The 15,443-nt window shown below is 42.8% G+C and overlaps 1 protein-coding gene across 8 annotated transcripts in view; it reads left to right on the top strand.

The window, feature by feature from the left end:
* Nucleotides 1–15,443, top strand: part of LOC111253931 (ecotropic viral integration site 5 ortholog-like) — a 70,070-nt gene that overhangs the window by 44,368 nt on the left and 10,259 nt on the right. For 5 of the 8 annotated variants that reach the window (XR_015319414.1, XM_022814190.2, XM_022814218.2 and 2 more), the window contains 8 exons: nucleotides 1,829–1,966; nucleotides 6,492–6,726; nucleotides 8,757–9,119; nucleotides 11,209–11,505; nucleotides 11,888–12,100; nucleotides 13,760–13,927; nucleotides 14,111–14,809; nucleotides 14,983–15,081. Coding sequence is in view for 7 of the 8 variants with exons in the window: in XM_022814190.2 (XP_022669925.1) it covers nucleotides 1,829–1,966; nucleotides 6,492–6,726; nucleotides 8,757–9,119; nucleotides 11,209–11,505; nucleotides 11,888–12,100; nucleotides 13,760–13,927; nucleotides 14,111–14,809; nucleotides 14,983–15,081 (2,212 nt within the window). In the remaining variant the exon portion in view is untranslated. Of the gene's footprint in view, nucleotides 1–1,828; nucleotides 1,967–2,323; nucleotides 2,496–6,491; nucleotides 6,727–8,756; nucleotides 9,120–11,208; nucleotides 11,506–11,887; nucleotides 12,101–13,759; nucleotides 13,928–14,110; nucleotides 14,810–14,982; nucleotides 15,082–15,443 lie in introns of those variants that run through there. The other 3 variants (XM_022814239.2, XM_086977822.1, XM_086977820.1) reach the window with 3 other exon arrangements.

The following is a 15,443-nucleotide window of genomic DNA, read 5'->3' on the forward strand; positions in this document are numbered from 1 at the left end:
TTGTTATTCGAGGCGGCTCTTTTGGTTGCCTTCAGATGGTCGTCATAGATAACGACGGTCTAATGCAATACTCAGTGTTGCAGTGGCTGCTTGTTGCTAACGTGATTATGGTGGGCCCACTGTGATCGTTGTTGCCATTTCCGCTGTTAAGTTGCACGTCCCACGGAAGCGAACGGAGCCCAAACGGGGTGAATGAAGCCCAGGTGATCCATCCATTTGGATCCACATCCAGTTGCCGAACGGTGGTAGGGAATGTGGGACACGCTAGTTAGATACAAACAACCACGACAGTGAAACCAGCCGGCAGTGGACGTATGTTAGGCAGGAGAGACAAGCAATTAGTAGAGCTCCGACTCCCTATAGGCAATTGTAAGTAAAACAACACATGCTACAAGCACCCAAAAAATCGCATTACGGCCATCAGGTGCCCAGCAGAAGGAACAGATGAGCCTAAGAGGGACTTCAGATGGATTATCAAAGCGACCCAGAGCGAATGAGTCCAAAGATGTTTTCAGCTGTGGGATACATTGGACGAAGCTTGTAAGCGTAGCGGCCGCTTCATGAACGGGTTCTTGATTTACGTAGTAGGGATCTGCACACCGAGAGGGCAGAGAGATTGGACTTAGTTTGGTAATGTATACGAATGAAGCGTAGCCAGTGGAAGAATGGAAGTACTGCCGGCTCATTAGATGGGTTTCGGAGACTGCTTAGCTTCCAAACTGATGCAGCCAACTTAATAGCCGAGGGTAACGATAACGTAAAGCAGATATCGTGGTCATTTGTGTAAGCTCTTGACAACTATTTATAATACAGCAAATGCTGGATGTTCGTATCCATTGAGTAGCAAAAAAAGGACTCATTCAAATAGTAGAAATAGTCAACATTCTAGTTTAACGTGAATTATTGTATATCGTAAATCGGTAAATGGAATGAATTTTAGGAAGAACCATTTAGGTCAGCGGCACCCTCTAAGCAAACTAAAAATTATGTTTTTATAAATCCTGACGAGCAATAACGATGATAGAGAGCGCAATTAATTTCGGTAAATTGCAGCTTACATTTATTTGCCTTGATAGGACACCTATGGATTAGTTATATGGGGATTGGTATAATGAAATTAGCTAAACTAAAAAGAAGCCTGATTGCAAGACTTGATTGAGGTATCACCGGCCATTTGTAAGGGGCGAGCTTGCGCAACGAAGACCGCAGTTAGATGGTCAGGAAGCTAATGAAACGAAAGCAGTACAAGGAGTTGTCAACTCGCTATTAGTTTGCTTTTAACAGATAAATAAACCGTTTCCTGTTTAATTTTAGATTGAACAACAGTCTTGAGGTTAAGATTATTATTATTCTTACTATTATGTACATAGCAGTTTCTTTCTTTATGATTTTTTCGAAGATATAGGCCACTTCTTTTATCGCCACGCTACTTCCGATTTCTGCGTTCCTTTTTGTTTATTTAATATGGAAATTCACTAGTTTATAATATTAGCTATATGCTACGTTTCTATCGATTATTACTTGCTTACTCAGTTATAAGAAAAGAAATCCAAGGAAGTGTTTTTTCCACAACTGTATTTGTCTACAACACGTATTTCTAAATGGGCAAGATAAATAAGATCGCTTGAGAAAATGGTGATATTGTGTTTATTCTTACAAGCAACGCTCGATTTCGGAGGTGCGATTGATGTACTTTGCCTCTTATATAGGGTGTTGCTTATGTAGTTATCTATACGCACAGACTTAATCGATTTCGATAAAAGCAGAATTTGCGCTTTGTCATGTACATTAGTGACTTTCATTCCCAATTGTTTTTTGTCGGTTTTAGGTCGGATTCAAGCTCTCCGGACGGAGGGAGCATGAACAGTTCGGTGTCAGTGGATAGTAGCCCGTGCCACAGGAAGTTCAACGGCGATGTCTCTAAGGACGAAATCGCCTTGCTGCATAAGCTAGAGGAGCAGAATCGGTAAGCGACGAGCCGTATCGTCTTTGCGCTGCTCATTGCCGCATGCGGTTCACTGATGCCTTTCCTCTAAATCGATACGAATATCGAACACTAAAGTGTGTTCGCATGGCATATACAAATAGTCTCACTTCTGTAGATATGTCAGACCTTTTGCATCACTATTCTGTTTTCTTGCAACCATATTGCAAAAATAGGTATCACGGTGAGACGGCGAGTTCGTGTGATGGCTGTCGGTAGGTGTAAGCACTTCCCCTTCGTGAGTTGCGCAAGGCATCGCAAAGTTCAAGTCAGTCGAAACAGACAAAAAAATTAGACAAAAGACATTTCTATGATACGTTGCTATTGCTTCGTTAACAGAAAAACAAGAACTTGCGAGTTTGGAAAGGAGAAAGCTTAGCAGGGATCTCCGGAAGAGAATTCGCATGGAGCGGGCTAGCGTGTCGCGTAGAAAGAAGATACAAGGTTTTTTTTTTGAGAGTGTGACTGCGGAACGAACATTGGGCATAATCGATTAAGGATTTCATGGAAGGTAAATCAGGAGGGTTTTAAGTATTCAAATAAAGCTGACACCTCACTTAGCGTTTCTTGGGCTTTCCGCCTCTTTCCTCTTGCAGGCACTGGAATATTGTCGTGAGTGACGTCTGTAAACTTCGTTTCAGCAAAGATGATGCTTTCTTCACATACATGTTTTGTATGTGAAGAAAGCATCATTTTTGCTGCGAAGGTTGGACTTCATAACGAGTGAATCGAAACGACAGCCGGCATGTACAGTGTAATGCTGCTGGCTAAAGCAGCCGAGAACAAACAAAGAGCTAATATATAATTTCATCTTCGTTCTGTTTGTTCACTCGTAGTGAATAGTAGTCGCTAGTGATTCTTTGCTTATGAAAGTTCGAAAGCAACGATCAGAGAACCATCTTCAACGCCTTAACTCCGTGGCAAGCTATGGTAGCGACAGTACAAGTACTAGTCTCGCATGGTCTGTATGAGATCATTAGGTAATGCCTGCGTGGTTAAGCTCTAATATCCTGAGCCTCACTATTGCGATTCTATCTTCACTTGACGCCCCAACGATCCTTGGCCAACATACAAACATGTAGAGTACGCAAAGAAAGAACATATTGTCGGTTTATGTCGAACGCAAGCACTGATTTGTATTGTAGCAGCATATGCAGTAGAAACATTTCTAGCCTGGCCAAACTTCCACACAGAACCGCAACTTGCGACGTCGCTATGATCTTTCTTCAGCATCGCTATCGCTGCGGTACCCATTGTTATTGCTGTTGGTCCAGCGACTTCGCTCTGTGTGCGTATTAAATCTCGCAGATGGATGGACAGAAGGTGCTGCTGATACTGGCGGATCGTCTGCTGATGACTCACTATTAGAAATCCGCTTTCCAGAGGTCCACGCAATCAGTGATGAGTCATTGGTGAGCCATTCAAGTTGAGCTAACAACGGCAGAGCGGTAATAGTAGCAACCGTAGAAGTGATGTGGCGGCACTGTCGGCCTGACTAATCGCGGCGATCCAGAATCTGGCCATTCCCTCGAAGGGTTTCTTTTCTTGGCCGCTAACGGTTGTTGCTGCTGGCCAAGTTACTACTGCCACTATTTCTATCGGTCTACGACTAGCCACCTGCAACTTTGTCTCGAAACGGGAACTCGGTTCTTGTTGGCCGCTGTTGTCAGCTATAACGCGCGCTAGCAACCTGGAACCTTTCGTTGCCATGTCGCTATTTGGTGACAATACGCGCAGACGAGGTATCAAGGACGAAGAAATCCGAATTTGATGGTGACATTTGGATGGTAGTCGCTATGTGGGAAAGTCCCCTTTTGAGCTAATGCATCGTGTAATTGAACTTCCAGACAGAATGAGGAACTAGCGGGGTGATAAACATACACATGTCTACATACACACATGCATGCAGAGGGAAAAAAACACACTATTATTGGTCCGCCTGGTCGTTGTTGTGGCTCACAATGCACTTAATATGATTGAATTTCTGTACTAACCGACGGAGGAGAAACGCCAGGTAGATAAACGTTGACTTCCTTTAAGCTAACGAACGTGATGAGTATTTAGAGAAGGATTATAATTTGTATTTGATATTGAAAAGAGAACAAACCATTTTTTATATCTAGGCTAGAACACAACGTTGTGTGACGTTCAAATTAGGACATGATCTTGATTTAGCAACTCAAAGCTGGGAGTGAGTGGGAGCTTCGCGCACACGATAAACATCGGTACTTTTTTTCCTTCTAAATATTGTGCGTAAGTGTGTCTTTGTTAAGAATTTAGGTAAAAGGAAGGACAGGAAGTCTTATTGAGTTCACGTACGTGTAGAACCTTAAAATTAGCAGCACCTATAGTTTGAATAGAACGTAAACTTCAGCAGAAAGAACCGCTTGCGGTTAATTTGTCCGGAAAACCCAGCGCGGTTGGTTGCGAAACCCGAATAAGAAAGTTCATAACTTACAGACGTAAGATTCTAGACGATGTTCAGTTTACTCTACAATAGCATTCCTGACAATTTTAGTGACTGAATAAACATCCAGTCCATTTAACACAAACGTTGAACTAAATTATATTAAACAGTTAAAACAAAAATAAACGTTGGATTTTTGTTGGTTTTGGTTTCCATTTCTAGGACCCGCCAATATTGAGCTCGGCTATTTATTCTAACCTCGACTAATCTTACTTTTTTGAGCGGCTTAATTATCAAACCACATCGAAAATCAAAGTTCAAGGATCCTGCTTTTTTCTTTCGTGTTTTCTTACGTGCTAGTGGGGAAGAAGTTAAAGACTGACGAATTCAGATTAAGGGAACTCGATACCAATGAAAGAAAGATACATCTTGGCGAGAAACCTGAATTAGCTTCGCGGATGCTCAACTCAGCAGGGCCATTAATTAGAAAAAATCTGGACACGGTGAAAAAGTTAGAAATTTGAGTGGTAAAAAGCGGCAACGGGCAGAGACTATGCTAAGCGTACGTAGCTGGGAGAAGTTATAGAACAAGCAAATTGTTTTGGTGTAATATGAATTAGGAGGCCTCCGTAGCTTAAATTGCTCAAAAGCACAGGCACACGGATGAAATAACGAGTAACCAGGGAAGAAGGACTGAAAGGTAGAATGGCGCATGATGGAATAGAGAGATGAATAATGGGGAAATTTTTCCTTATTCTCATGACACGCAGTGAACAAGATGCGGACGAGCTGAGGGTTCTACTGAAACATAAAGGAAAGTGGTAGAGTCCCGCTAATGAGCATCCTTGTTTGTGCTGTTCGTATGTCAATGCCCTCGTTCTTCTTGATGTGAGTGACTGTCCCCAAACATTTGCTACTGGGGGTCTTGTGAGCGGAACGAATATACCCATATATATCTACGAGGTATAATCAGTCGTGGCTTATAGGAAACTTGCGGAACTTGAAGGCTTTTTTTCGTTTTGGTATGAAGAAGCGTTTTGATCCTTGAAACCTCATCGGATAACACTAGAAAGCCGTTCAAGTGGGCAAAGGCCGATGGGCAGACGGCGGGGCAGTGTGGGTAGATGTTCTTGCTCGAAATTGGTCACCAATCTTGACAGCACGCATATTGCAACAGACGCTTATGAGATGGGCCATTCAACGTGTTTCTCACATTCGGTTACTGCGCGACCCACATTTGAAAAAAAGCGAGAAGTGAGAGAATTTGACAAGATGAGTGGGATGACACAAAATCATGATTATAGATTTTATGTTAAAACACGATTTGAAATACGATAATTGGAATGTTTCGCTTCAAGCTTCTGTCCACTACTTTGTTTTGGGCATGCATACGGATTTGATTTTTCACAGGCAATATACTAAAGATGCGAATAATTTGTGTTTTTTTGTTGGTTTTTAAGCCACTTGTGCAGAGTAATAACCGTCATAAGGTCATACCCGTGTCCTAAAATGTACCATTAATGTAGTAATAAGAAAGTCAGTAACATATTAGTGTGATGATGCACTTACAATTTAGACTTCATAAATCCTGTTCAACCGTCGACCGTGCCATCAATACCGCCCAACGTCGTACTACCGGGACCAATTCCGAGCGGTAGGAACACAAATTCAGTACAAAGTGAATGCCAATTCTACTATTCCTTTCATACTTGTTCTACACTGCACCGCTTTTGCCTGAAATGGTCTACCAATTCACGTCTACCTATGATTTCCCTGAATACGTATTAGAGGTAGGAAATGCTCAACCCCGAACTCGCGCATAGTACTTTTATAACACTACATTTCATTGTTAGGCTCAGGCATCTAACTGTGTACCTACCTGTAACGGATACTCAACCGTCGATCGCTTAGCGTAATTTGAATTTCTAAGTGGACCATTAATTGAATATAATTATTTCATTGTCCAACGTGTATAAGTGGATATTTGACACATTCACGGTAAGTCACCAGGTTTGGGTAAGCGCTATAATCATTGTTGTGCTATGCTAGCGCTGTACCCATATACGTACAGCTTAAGTAACCGTTTAATCGTTTAATCAGGTTGTTGGAGAAGGATTCCAAATCGCTTTCATCGTTAACTTCAACGGGCCATTCGCGACGGTCCTCTGACACGTCGCAGATCTCGGTCAATATGAATACGAATGGGACGACATCACTAAGCGGATCCTCCGGAGCCAATTCGATAGACGACAGCGAGGATGATATCCTTCAACAGTGGGGCAAAACCGTCCAGGATTACGAGAACCTTAAAAAGAAAAAGCCAGACGTCCTTAAGGTAATAATATTGTACATAGTATAAAACAGTTGGCGCATGTTTTTTATGGTTTGTTATGTTTAGCGTTTCATATAATACTATCAGTTATCTTTGGAATCTCTGACATCGAGTGGTCGCTCAGACAATATGTATAATGTAGTAGTGTCATAATACTTATCCATAGCATGATCGTAAACAAACCGTGTGACAGATGGATACACGTTAAGAGTTAGAGCTGGAAGGAATAACAGGAACAACTATCTCCTGTTGCTGTAGCAATATACCTACAACGTTTGTACGTCGTTAACTTAGCTCGGCGTAAGTGTCAGGTATGGGATAGTTGGCATACGCTTGTGTTTACTAGACCGATAGCAGATTCATAAAGCAAAGCACAGTAGATGCGTCACTGTGCTAGCTGCGCTGAAGATGGACAAGAAAAAAAGAGCAGAATGGGCATTCGGCATCGCCTATGAGTGTCATCAGCAAGAAAAACCCAAATGCTGCAAAGCAAGCAGTTGTAATAAAAGCAATACGCGCACGAGCCTCACCAGGATTTAATATTGTTATCTGCAAGTTTCTGGGCCTCAATTTTTATTCTGATTTTCCGTCCGACCGAGGGAAGTGATTCAATGAAGACAGAAGCTATGTAGGGTACAGGTGCGCCGGATTAGTGTGCTTGCGGGTTGTCGAATCGTTGATGGGGCGCATTGGTCCGATTCACAAGACAAAGAGGAGCGTTGAACAGTTGACAAGAATAGTTGCTAACAGTGAGACAAAGAGCAGGATCAGTCAGTTGGTTCTGGAGACGGCGGCTGTGAAATTATAGATGACGTCCTGTCTCTCTGACTGTCTCTCGGCCAATCTGCCCCTGTAAGCCAGCGAGGGCATGTCAGTCGCTGCTGTGATACTCCACTATGAGATCGTACCCTCGACAATGCGCCATCTCTAGTCACTACCGATTTTTCGCTCGTAGACGACTGTTTGCTCTAGGACCGCTGTTTACTCCAGCTCGATCACTTGTTTCGGCTTTCACTCTAACTGCTGTTGACGTCAGCAGTAAAAACTGTAGGCGAGACACCCAAGTATAGACGACAGTGTGGGTACATGTTGCGATTCTGGCAATTCTGAGCCAGCAAACATGACAGGAGCAAAGATCTGGGAAGAGAAGGCGAACGATTGGCGAAATTGGTGACCAACTAAATACGGCTGACTGTGTTGCACTGGCTGTTGGTATAACCTTGGGTTCAGGAGCTTCTAGACAGACAGGCCTCGTAACTGGTGCTACTACTACAGTGTCATATACATACGAACGCACGTAATAGGGAACGGACGAATTGCATTATATTATAAGATGCATTTAATATAGTAGGTAGCTTTGAATATCTAAAAGGACAGTTTTAGGAATATGGTGTTTGTTACCTCAAGCATCTTTATAGCAGTATTAGATATCGCGCTTCACAGTATAAACTAGGCAACAACTAAGAATTTCAATGTGTTTACTAACAAATATACAGGTAGTAAAAGCAATTCTTTCAGCTTAGACGGCTATTCCACATTCTACATAACGTACGCGCTCAGCTTATTTATGACTTAGATATTCTATACATTAAAATGCTGAAAACACACCGATGCTTCCCGTACGACCCAACTAGAAATGTATGAACTCTTAAACAATAGAAACGAACCGGCAACAGGACACAATGCAATGCAGGAATGAAGAATCGATTATTAAATGTGTTTATTCATTTTGGCAAATGGCACAACCGTAAAAGTGATGTCCTGTCGACGTAAATCTACCAGCTGCGTTAAAGATGGCTGATAAGTTTGCTTCGACGCAGTCGTTACAAGAGTGCAGCATAAATATGTCACCTAAGAGCTCTTCCTGCCAAACGGTACTGGTTGAGGGAATCTTTCATGTGGCCCATTGAAACGACACACTTGTATGCGGCAGGCAAAGTTTCTCGTGAGCGTAACACGACGTCCGTGCACTATAGCGCTATGAAGGAGCCAGTAGCCGTCATCTTCATTTACCGTTGATGATTTCGTTTCAGGATGCTGTCCGTAAAGGAATCCCTCCACAGTTTCGTGCTGTGGCCTGGCAACTATTAAGCAATGCGACGACGTGTAGCGCACGCGACCTCTATGAAGGCTATCTGGCTGGCACCTCTCCGTGTGAGAAGGTCATTCGACGAGATATAGCACGCACGTACCCAGAGCAGGATTTCTTCCGGGAGAAAAACGGACCGGGTCAGGAGGCATTGTTCAACGTGATGAAGGCTTACTCGCTACACGATCGCGAGGTTGGCTATTGTCAGGGTAGCGCGTTCATTGTCGGCCTTCTGTTGCTGCACATGCCCGAACTAGAAACTTTCACTGTGTTAGTGCGCATGATGAGCGATTACCGACTGAGAGAGGTGTGTCCATTTAAATTATTAGAACTTATAGTAATAGGCAGTTATCTAACTGTATTTGGAATGATTATGCATGTCATTGATCCCACTGGTTAGTAAGCTTTTTTCGTTTCGAGGCGTCTTTCAGAAGTTTGAGGTATAAGCCATTGGACATTAGTATTGGATGCATTTCGAAATATAAGTACGTACTGGCTATGAAGCGGATTATCTTGACGGTATAATAGTGACAATGTTGGTAGCTAGCTTTTTAAACAGGCGTAAAGCTTCGTTGGTGAAATATGTTGCCAAGCACCTATTTGGTGTTCTGTTTATGCTCGACACGTTTTCACCTCCTGCTTCGTACATAATATTGCTGATGCCGTATGGGTACGTGTACGGCAGTTTTGAGTTGATGATGATGATGTTCCCATAAGCAAGCGGTCTAACACGCATCCTACCATATCCAGCAATCGCGACATTTCGTCCCTTGACAACAGTTCGATGCCAGCGTACAAAAAGGGAGCGAGGTGAAGCTCGCAGTGTGGGGCAGTGGGGCGTAGAACAAAGCATCGCTCGCCTGGGTATCATACCCATTAAAGAAACTGCAGATACATGTGCGGACTGTACGAGATATCGCCAAGCGAAAAGAAAGTCACTGCAGGCAATAGTCGTCATGGCGTGAACCCCTTGGGAATGGTTCTATACGAGCAGGCCCGTCCCGCGCCACACACAGCCGAGTGCCCGACACACTGCGATTTCTACTATTCCGTCCTCCGCCTATTCCTAAGCTTCCATTCGGACCAAGTGTGGCGGACGCGTCAGTTGTCGTCTGTTCGTGATGTGAGCGACCCAATGCAGAGCCGATTCGTGCCGAAGTACGACACCAAGAGAACGTGCGTAGGCGTTAGCGTGGGAAATAACAGACCTTTTTTTTCAAATGTCGTCTGCTGCGCTTTTTCTCACTTGTAACAGCAGTAGGTGAAAGAGAGTATGTTGCAAGCATGGAACTTTTCATTTTCATGGTTGGCTGCAGTAATGTACCTACTTCGTCCGTGTTGGTTTACCCTGGCATACTTGTGGCTGTAATACATTTCTTTTCACGCGGATGCTGGCAAAATTTGTGTGGTTTTCAGGCAACAGGCAGGGTAGAAGAAGGCTCAAGGCGAGGTCAAGAAAAGAGGCCAACATGTAAACTAGCAAAAAATCGAGAAATCGATGTAGCCAGTGTTTTTTTTTTACGCACTAATCGTAGTCCTAGCTTTAAGACTAATAATGTTCGGTATAGTTGTGTGGGTTTAGAGTTCTTCGTGCCTGTAGGAGCTTCATTATTTGCTCTTGTTTTGAGAGTGCCTGATAAAACTATGTAGATTTGTATGGTCAGCGGTAGTGTTGTAACAGCCGAAACAGCAGTGCGTATTAGATTGGATCTGCACGTTCTGAATAATTTATCTAACCTTTCTGTCGAGTAGCAAGAGGAAATAGAGAGCAATTTATAAATTACTTTTTGTTTGATATTAAGGTAATCCTGCGTTTAGCGCCGTCCTTTTCTTTAATAGCTGACAAATAATGACAGATTATTATTATTATTATCATTTCGTACCTCGCTTAAGTCGTGCATACAGTATTACTTTTTTCCGGTCGCTATGCACGTTTCGGTCAAGTAAATGCCTAGTTTAACTAGCTTCTAACTCTTCGACATATATTTATGCTGACGGCTTTTACCCAATAAGCAAAAAGTTGTACCGATCAATGAAAACGATAACGTTACAATAGAGTGATCCCAATAGAGCTTAAGAAGGATAATAATACTTATTTTGTAGTTCAGCATCAAGCGAGAAAACAAAAAAAAAAAAAAAAAAAAGTAACAGTAATAAGCCTCCAATGAATTTCTAGTAAAAGAACATATGATATTGTATTTTAGATTACAAATGTATTACATATTAGCGATAAGCGAAATTACTGAACTGTGCCTACTTTCTAACAAGCTTACATATATTTATGTATTGGAATAATTACCAAATCAGCTTTTCGAATTTATCCATGGACTAAACCACTGCACAGTGCGTTAAAGCGATTCTAATGTAGATATGTTCATTTTTTTAACCGTCGCCAGGTGTATAAACCTTCGATGGCTGAGCTGGGTCTTTACATGTTCCAGTTGGAGCTGCTCGTGCAGGAGCTTCTTCCCGAGCTGCATGCGCACTTTCAATCACAGTCGTTTCATACATCGATGTACGCTTCGTCATGGTTCCTAACACTGTTTACCTCGGTGCTGCCATTTCCGGTTGCGACCCGCTGTATGGACCTTTTTCTCAGCGAGGGCATTGAGATGGTGTTCCGGCTTGGCATAGCTATCTTGCAGATATGCAAGGAGGATATACTCCTTCTCGACATGGAGGAAATGATCAAGGTAATTACTGCTGTTGTATATGGCGCTCTCCGAACTAATAAAATAACACGTACGAAAGCAGTGAAAACTTGGGTTTGCGCTCTGGGATACACAAAAAGTAAAGTCTAATACATCTGTATTGTTCTAAACGACCGTACACACATCGGTACGACAAGGTCATCATCCTCATATGACGTTCAATAACGTTATCATTATTTATTGTGATATGATTTAGATAATAAACTAGAATGAAATATAAATGGTACATAGACACGTGAAATAAAAACGAAAACGACGAAAATGATCTCTGAAAGATGAAGACTTATAAAAGAGAAAAAGAAGTGGGGGTTATGTCTAACGGTGTTTCTCACCGAGCGAAATCTGTCGTTGACTTTTATCACAGTATTTCCAGAAAGAGATGCCGTCCAAGGTGTCCACTGATGTTGACTATCTTGTCTCATTAGCTGTTCAAGTTAAGTACAATAGTAAGCGAATGAAGAAACTCGAAAAGGAATACCAAGCAATTAAAGCGCGCGAAACCGAAGAGCAGATTGAGCTACGGCGTCTACGCACGGAAAACCGTATCTTGAGACAGCGTGTCGAAAATTTAGAGCAGGTAAGCAGCTTTTTGTTTTTTATTTAGTGGGACTTCATTATTACTTCTATGCTGCACCATATTGTTTATGCTCATGACATCAGCGGGGCGACGCATCGTGGGCTGGACGCGAAGTAGGCTCTCCACTCCATGTTTCTATACATCACGTAGATGACGCGCGAAGCAATATCGACCTGACGTCAGAAGCCTATAACAGTCTTATCGTGCCTTCGATATGCGGCGCCATATGCATGTGTGTATATATATATATATGGTATTAAGAAGTCAGACACATAGTGGCCAATGTATGCCGAAGGTCGATCAGGTCTAGATTGCTTGTCTAGGTTGCTTCCTCGCACTAAGTATAGTGAACAAATTTGACAGAAGTGTTTATTTTGGCGGGAGACAACAATAACAATTGTTTCCCGGGAACAAGTTCGTTGGGTCGTTAGGGCAAGAACGGGGTGGAGACTTACGCGTAAGTTGTGAATATATTATTCACATCTGAACGTAACGCCTCCCATCGGCTTCTCAATCATAGACGTATTATAAAGCGTAGGGCTTCATACCAGCCGTGGCAGCTGTGCGAATTGCAGTTCAGGTTTCCGTTGTTGATCCTAACCTCTCTGTCAGTAACCTCTGTTGTCGGGTGTGGCTTTCGGATAGGGTGCCAGGCTGGGACCTATCCAACTTTGACTTGGATGAGATCAGCGTGTAAGGCCTGTTGTGAGTGGCTGTGAGCAAAGTTATGCACTCTTTATTCTACGAGATATATGCAGTTAAGCATGTCGACGCATTTGTGGATATTCTAACGCCACACGGTGCGTCGGCCAATCAAGCGACCACACTCGTTGCTGAGCGACGAATAGGACGCCGCCTCCGTCGACGTGTCCGTTCCGTCCTCCCTTCCGCTGACGATCATGACACACCGTGAGATTGGTCGGTGCTCAGATCTCGCATGGACCTGTACATAGGCGGTTCTCTACAATACAAGCTCCTCCGGTTGAAACGGCTGGCAGGTATCCCTCATTTTACCTAGCTTTACTTCGACTAGGATGTACGCACTTCTCTGCCATCATACATGCAAACTGCCAGCACACAGCCTCACAGCAATATAGTAACTAGGGAGCTACCTGTCGGGCGTGTATGCAGCCTGTTGTTGGGGGCGCATTTGTCAAACACGGCAGACGTGGCCTGTATCTAGGAATTAGAAAAAGTTTCTTCTGGGCAAAAGGTAAAAAATTGTTTTCATCGGCTTGTTGTTGTAACATTTTGGGTGCGAGCTTGCGTGTTTATTATCAGCAGTAAGCGAAAGTTCCGACTAGAACGCAAATTCATTGTGTTCTTATATTTGTCAAATTACGGTACTCTATTGATTCGGTACTTAGAAGCGCATCTACTCGTTCTGAGAAGACATTGTCAGCAGCGTAATCGCTAAAGTAGTATTGTGTTACACGATGGACTGTGAACAATGTACACGCAGCCCGGTGCGCATGGGCGCGGTCCGTCAGTGGATGCTGGTATGGATAAATGAACTAAACAAAATTGTTAATCAATATCAACATTGCTTTATGTGTAAATGAATCGTCAATCATGTGATATTTCTTAGCATGTCTAGTAACAATAGACTGCTATGTTAGGTAAATCGTATGAAATTGTTCTATTTTGTTGGTATCGAAGGAGAGTTCTTCTTTGGCTGATCGGCTTATACAAGGTCAAGTGGTTCGAGCGCAGGAGGCCGAAGAAAACTACATTATCAAACGCGAGCTTGCCGCTGTCCGGCAACAGGAACTGCACTTGTCAATGGAACTCGAGAACCAAAAAGAAAAAGTGCAGGAACTTATTCAGGTATCGGACTCATTAAATATCTCGTAATAGGTTGTTGTTAAAAATTATTGTGACGTTATATATGGCCCTAACACATGAGTGGAAGCATTTGGGTTGCGATGACATCCAAAGTAATTCCTTATTATTGTCATCCCCTTATGTCACTACACATCGGTCTAATACACTGACCTTCATATTGTACAGTCGCAGTCCAACCCAAGTTCACTCACGAATGGTTCGACGTCCGACGACGTACTTAAGGCTCTCCAGGACGAGCTGGTAGCAGTGAAGCTTCGCGAGGCTGAAAATCTTGAAACCATGAAGCAATTGCAGAACCAGATAGAGGAGTTGGAAGCCGAAAATAAGCGGTTGCACGAACAACCTACCCCCGAAAACTCTGTAGCCGCTCTTCAGGAAGAATTAATTGCTGTAAAACTACGGGAGGCTGAGGCTCATCTCGGTCTTAAAGAGCTCAAGCAGAACATTGCCGATTTACAGCTAGTTTGGCAAAAACACATCGAGCAGACAGGAGCTCAAATTACGGATCTGCCTGAGGCAACGAAATTAGAACAACAGATACTTTCTTTGCGTTTGCGTGAAGCCGAAGTTCAGGCTGAAGTGCAAGAACTGCGGGCTAAAGTAATGGAGCTGGAGGCTCAAAATCAGGTGAGCGTTAATCAGGTGCGAAGGCAAGCAGAAGACCTGAGAAATTTGCAACAAGAAAAGGATAAATTAATTACCCGAGAACGTGAGCTTGAGTTACAATTACGTGAAGCCACTAGGAAGTACACAGATCTCGAGGGGAAGCTCAAAGAAGAACGAATGAACTCGAAAATCAAGGAATGCGAGCAAGATCAGCTCATAGCCGAACTCAAGCAACGTATTTCTAACCTCGAGATTAAGGTAGGTTGGCCAGTTGGATTGTGGTTAGTTTACGGTCATTGAGTGAAAGTTATTTTGTGCCTAAAGTGTGTCAGAAGCATTTTTTGCCCAGAAAATGTCGCCAAGGTATGGGCTGACATCTGAATTTGTTCTGATTCCGTATACTGAATCCATATTACTGTTATCTGTTTCAGAATCAAGAACTGGTAACTGTTGGAGAACTGAGCAAGGGTAACTCCGATTCCGATGAAGTAAAAGATCTTCAAGATAAATTGTCAGACACTAAAGCCGAGGTATGTCCTGGTTGAAAATTGATAGCATCCGCTCTTCCTGCCACCGGAGAGAACTAACCAAATGGCTACGAGATGATTCTGATGCAATGTACGAATTTCATATTGCCCAGGCTATGAAAACATATAATTCATATAGGCCATATCTGTAAGAGTCAATTTCATGAAGACTATTTAGGTCCACTGTTGGTACGTTATTATCTCTAAAAAAAGGACAACCATTGTTTTCTTTTTCGCATCTATGAAGCTAGTTTGACTATCACGAATAGGATTTTTATTTTTTGTAATAAACTGATCACACATTTTTGCCCAAATTAATCTTGTGCTTAAGATCACACTTGAAATTGTCTAGCCATTTCTTTATA

This window comes from Varroa destructor, unplaced genomic scaffold, assembly GCF_002443255.2.
Source record: "Varroa destructor unplaced genomic scaffold, Vdes_3.0 BEIS01000001.1, whole genome shotgun sequence".
Classification (NCBI taxonomy): Eukaryota; Metazoa; Arthropoda; class Arachnida; order Mesostigmata; family Varroidae; genus Varroa; species Varroa destructor.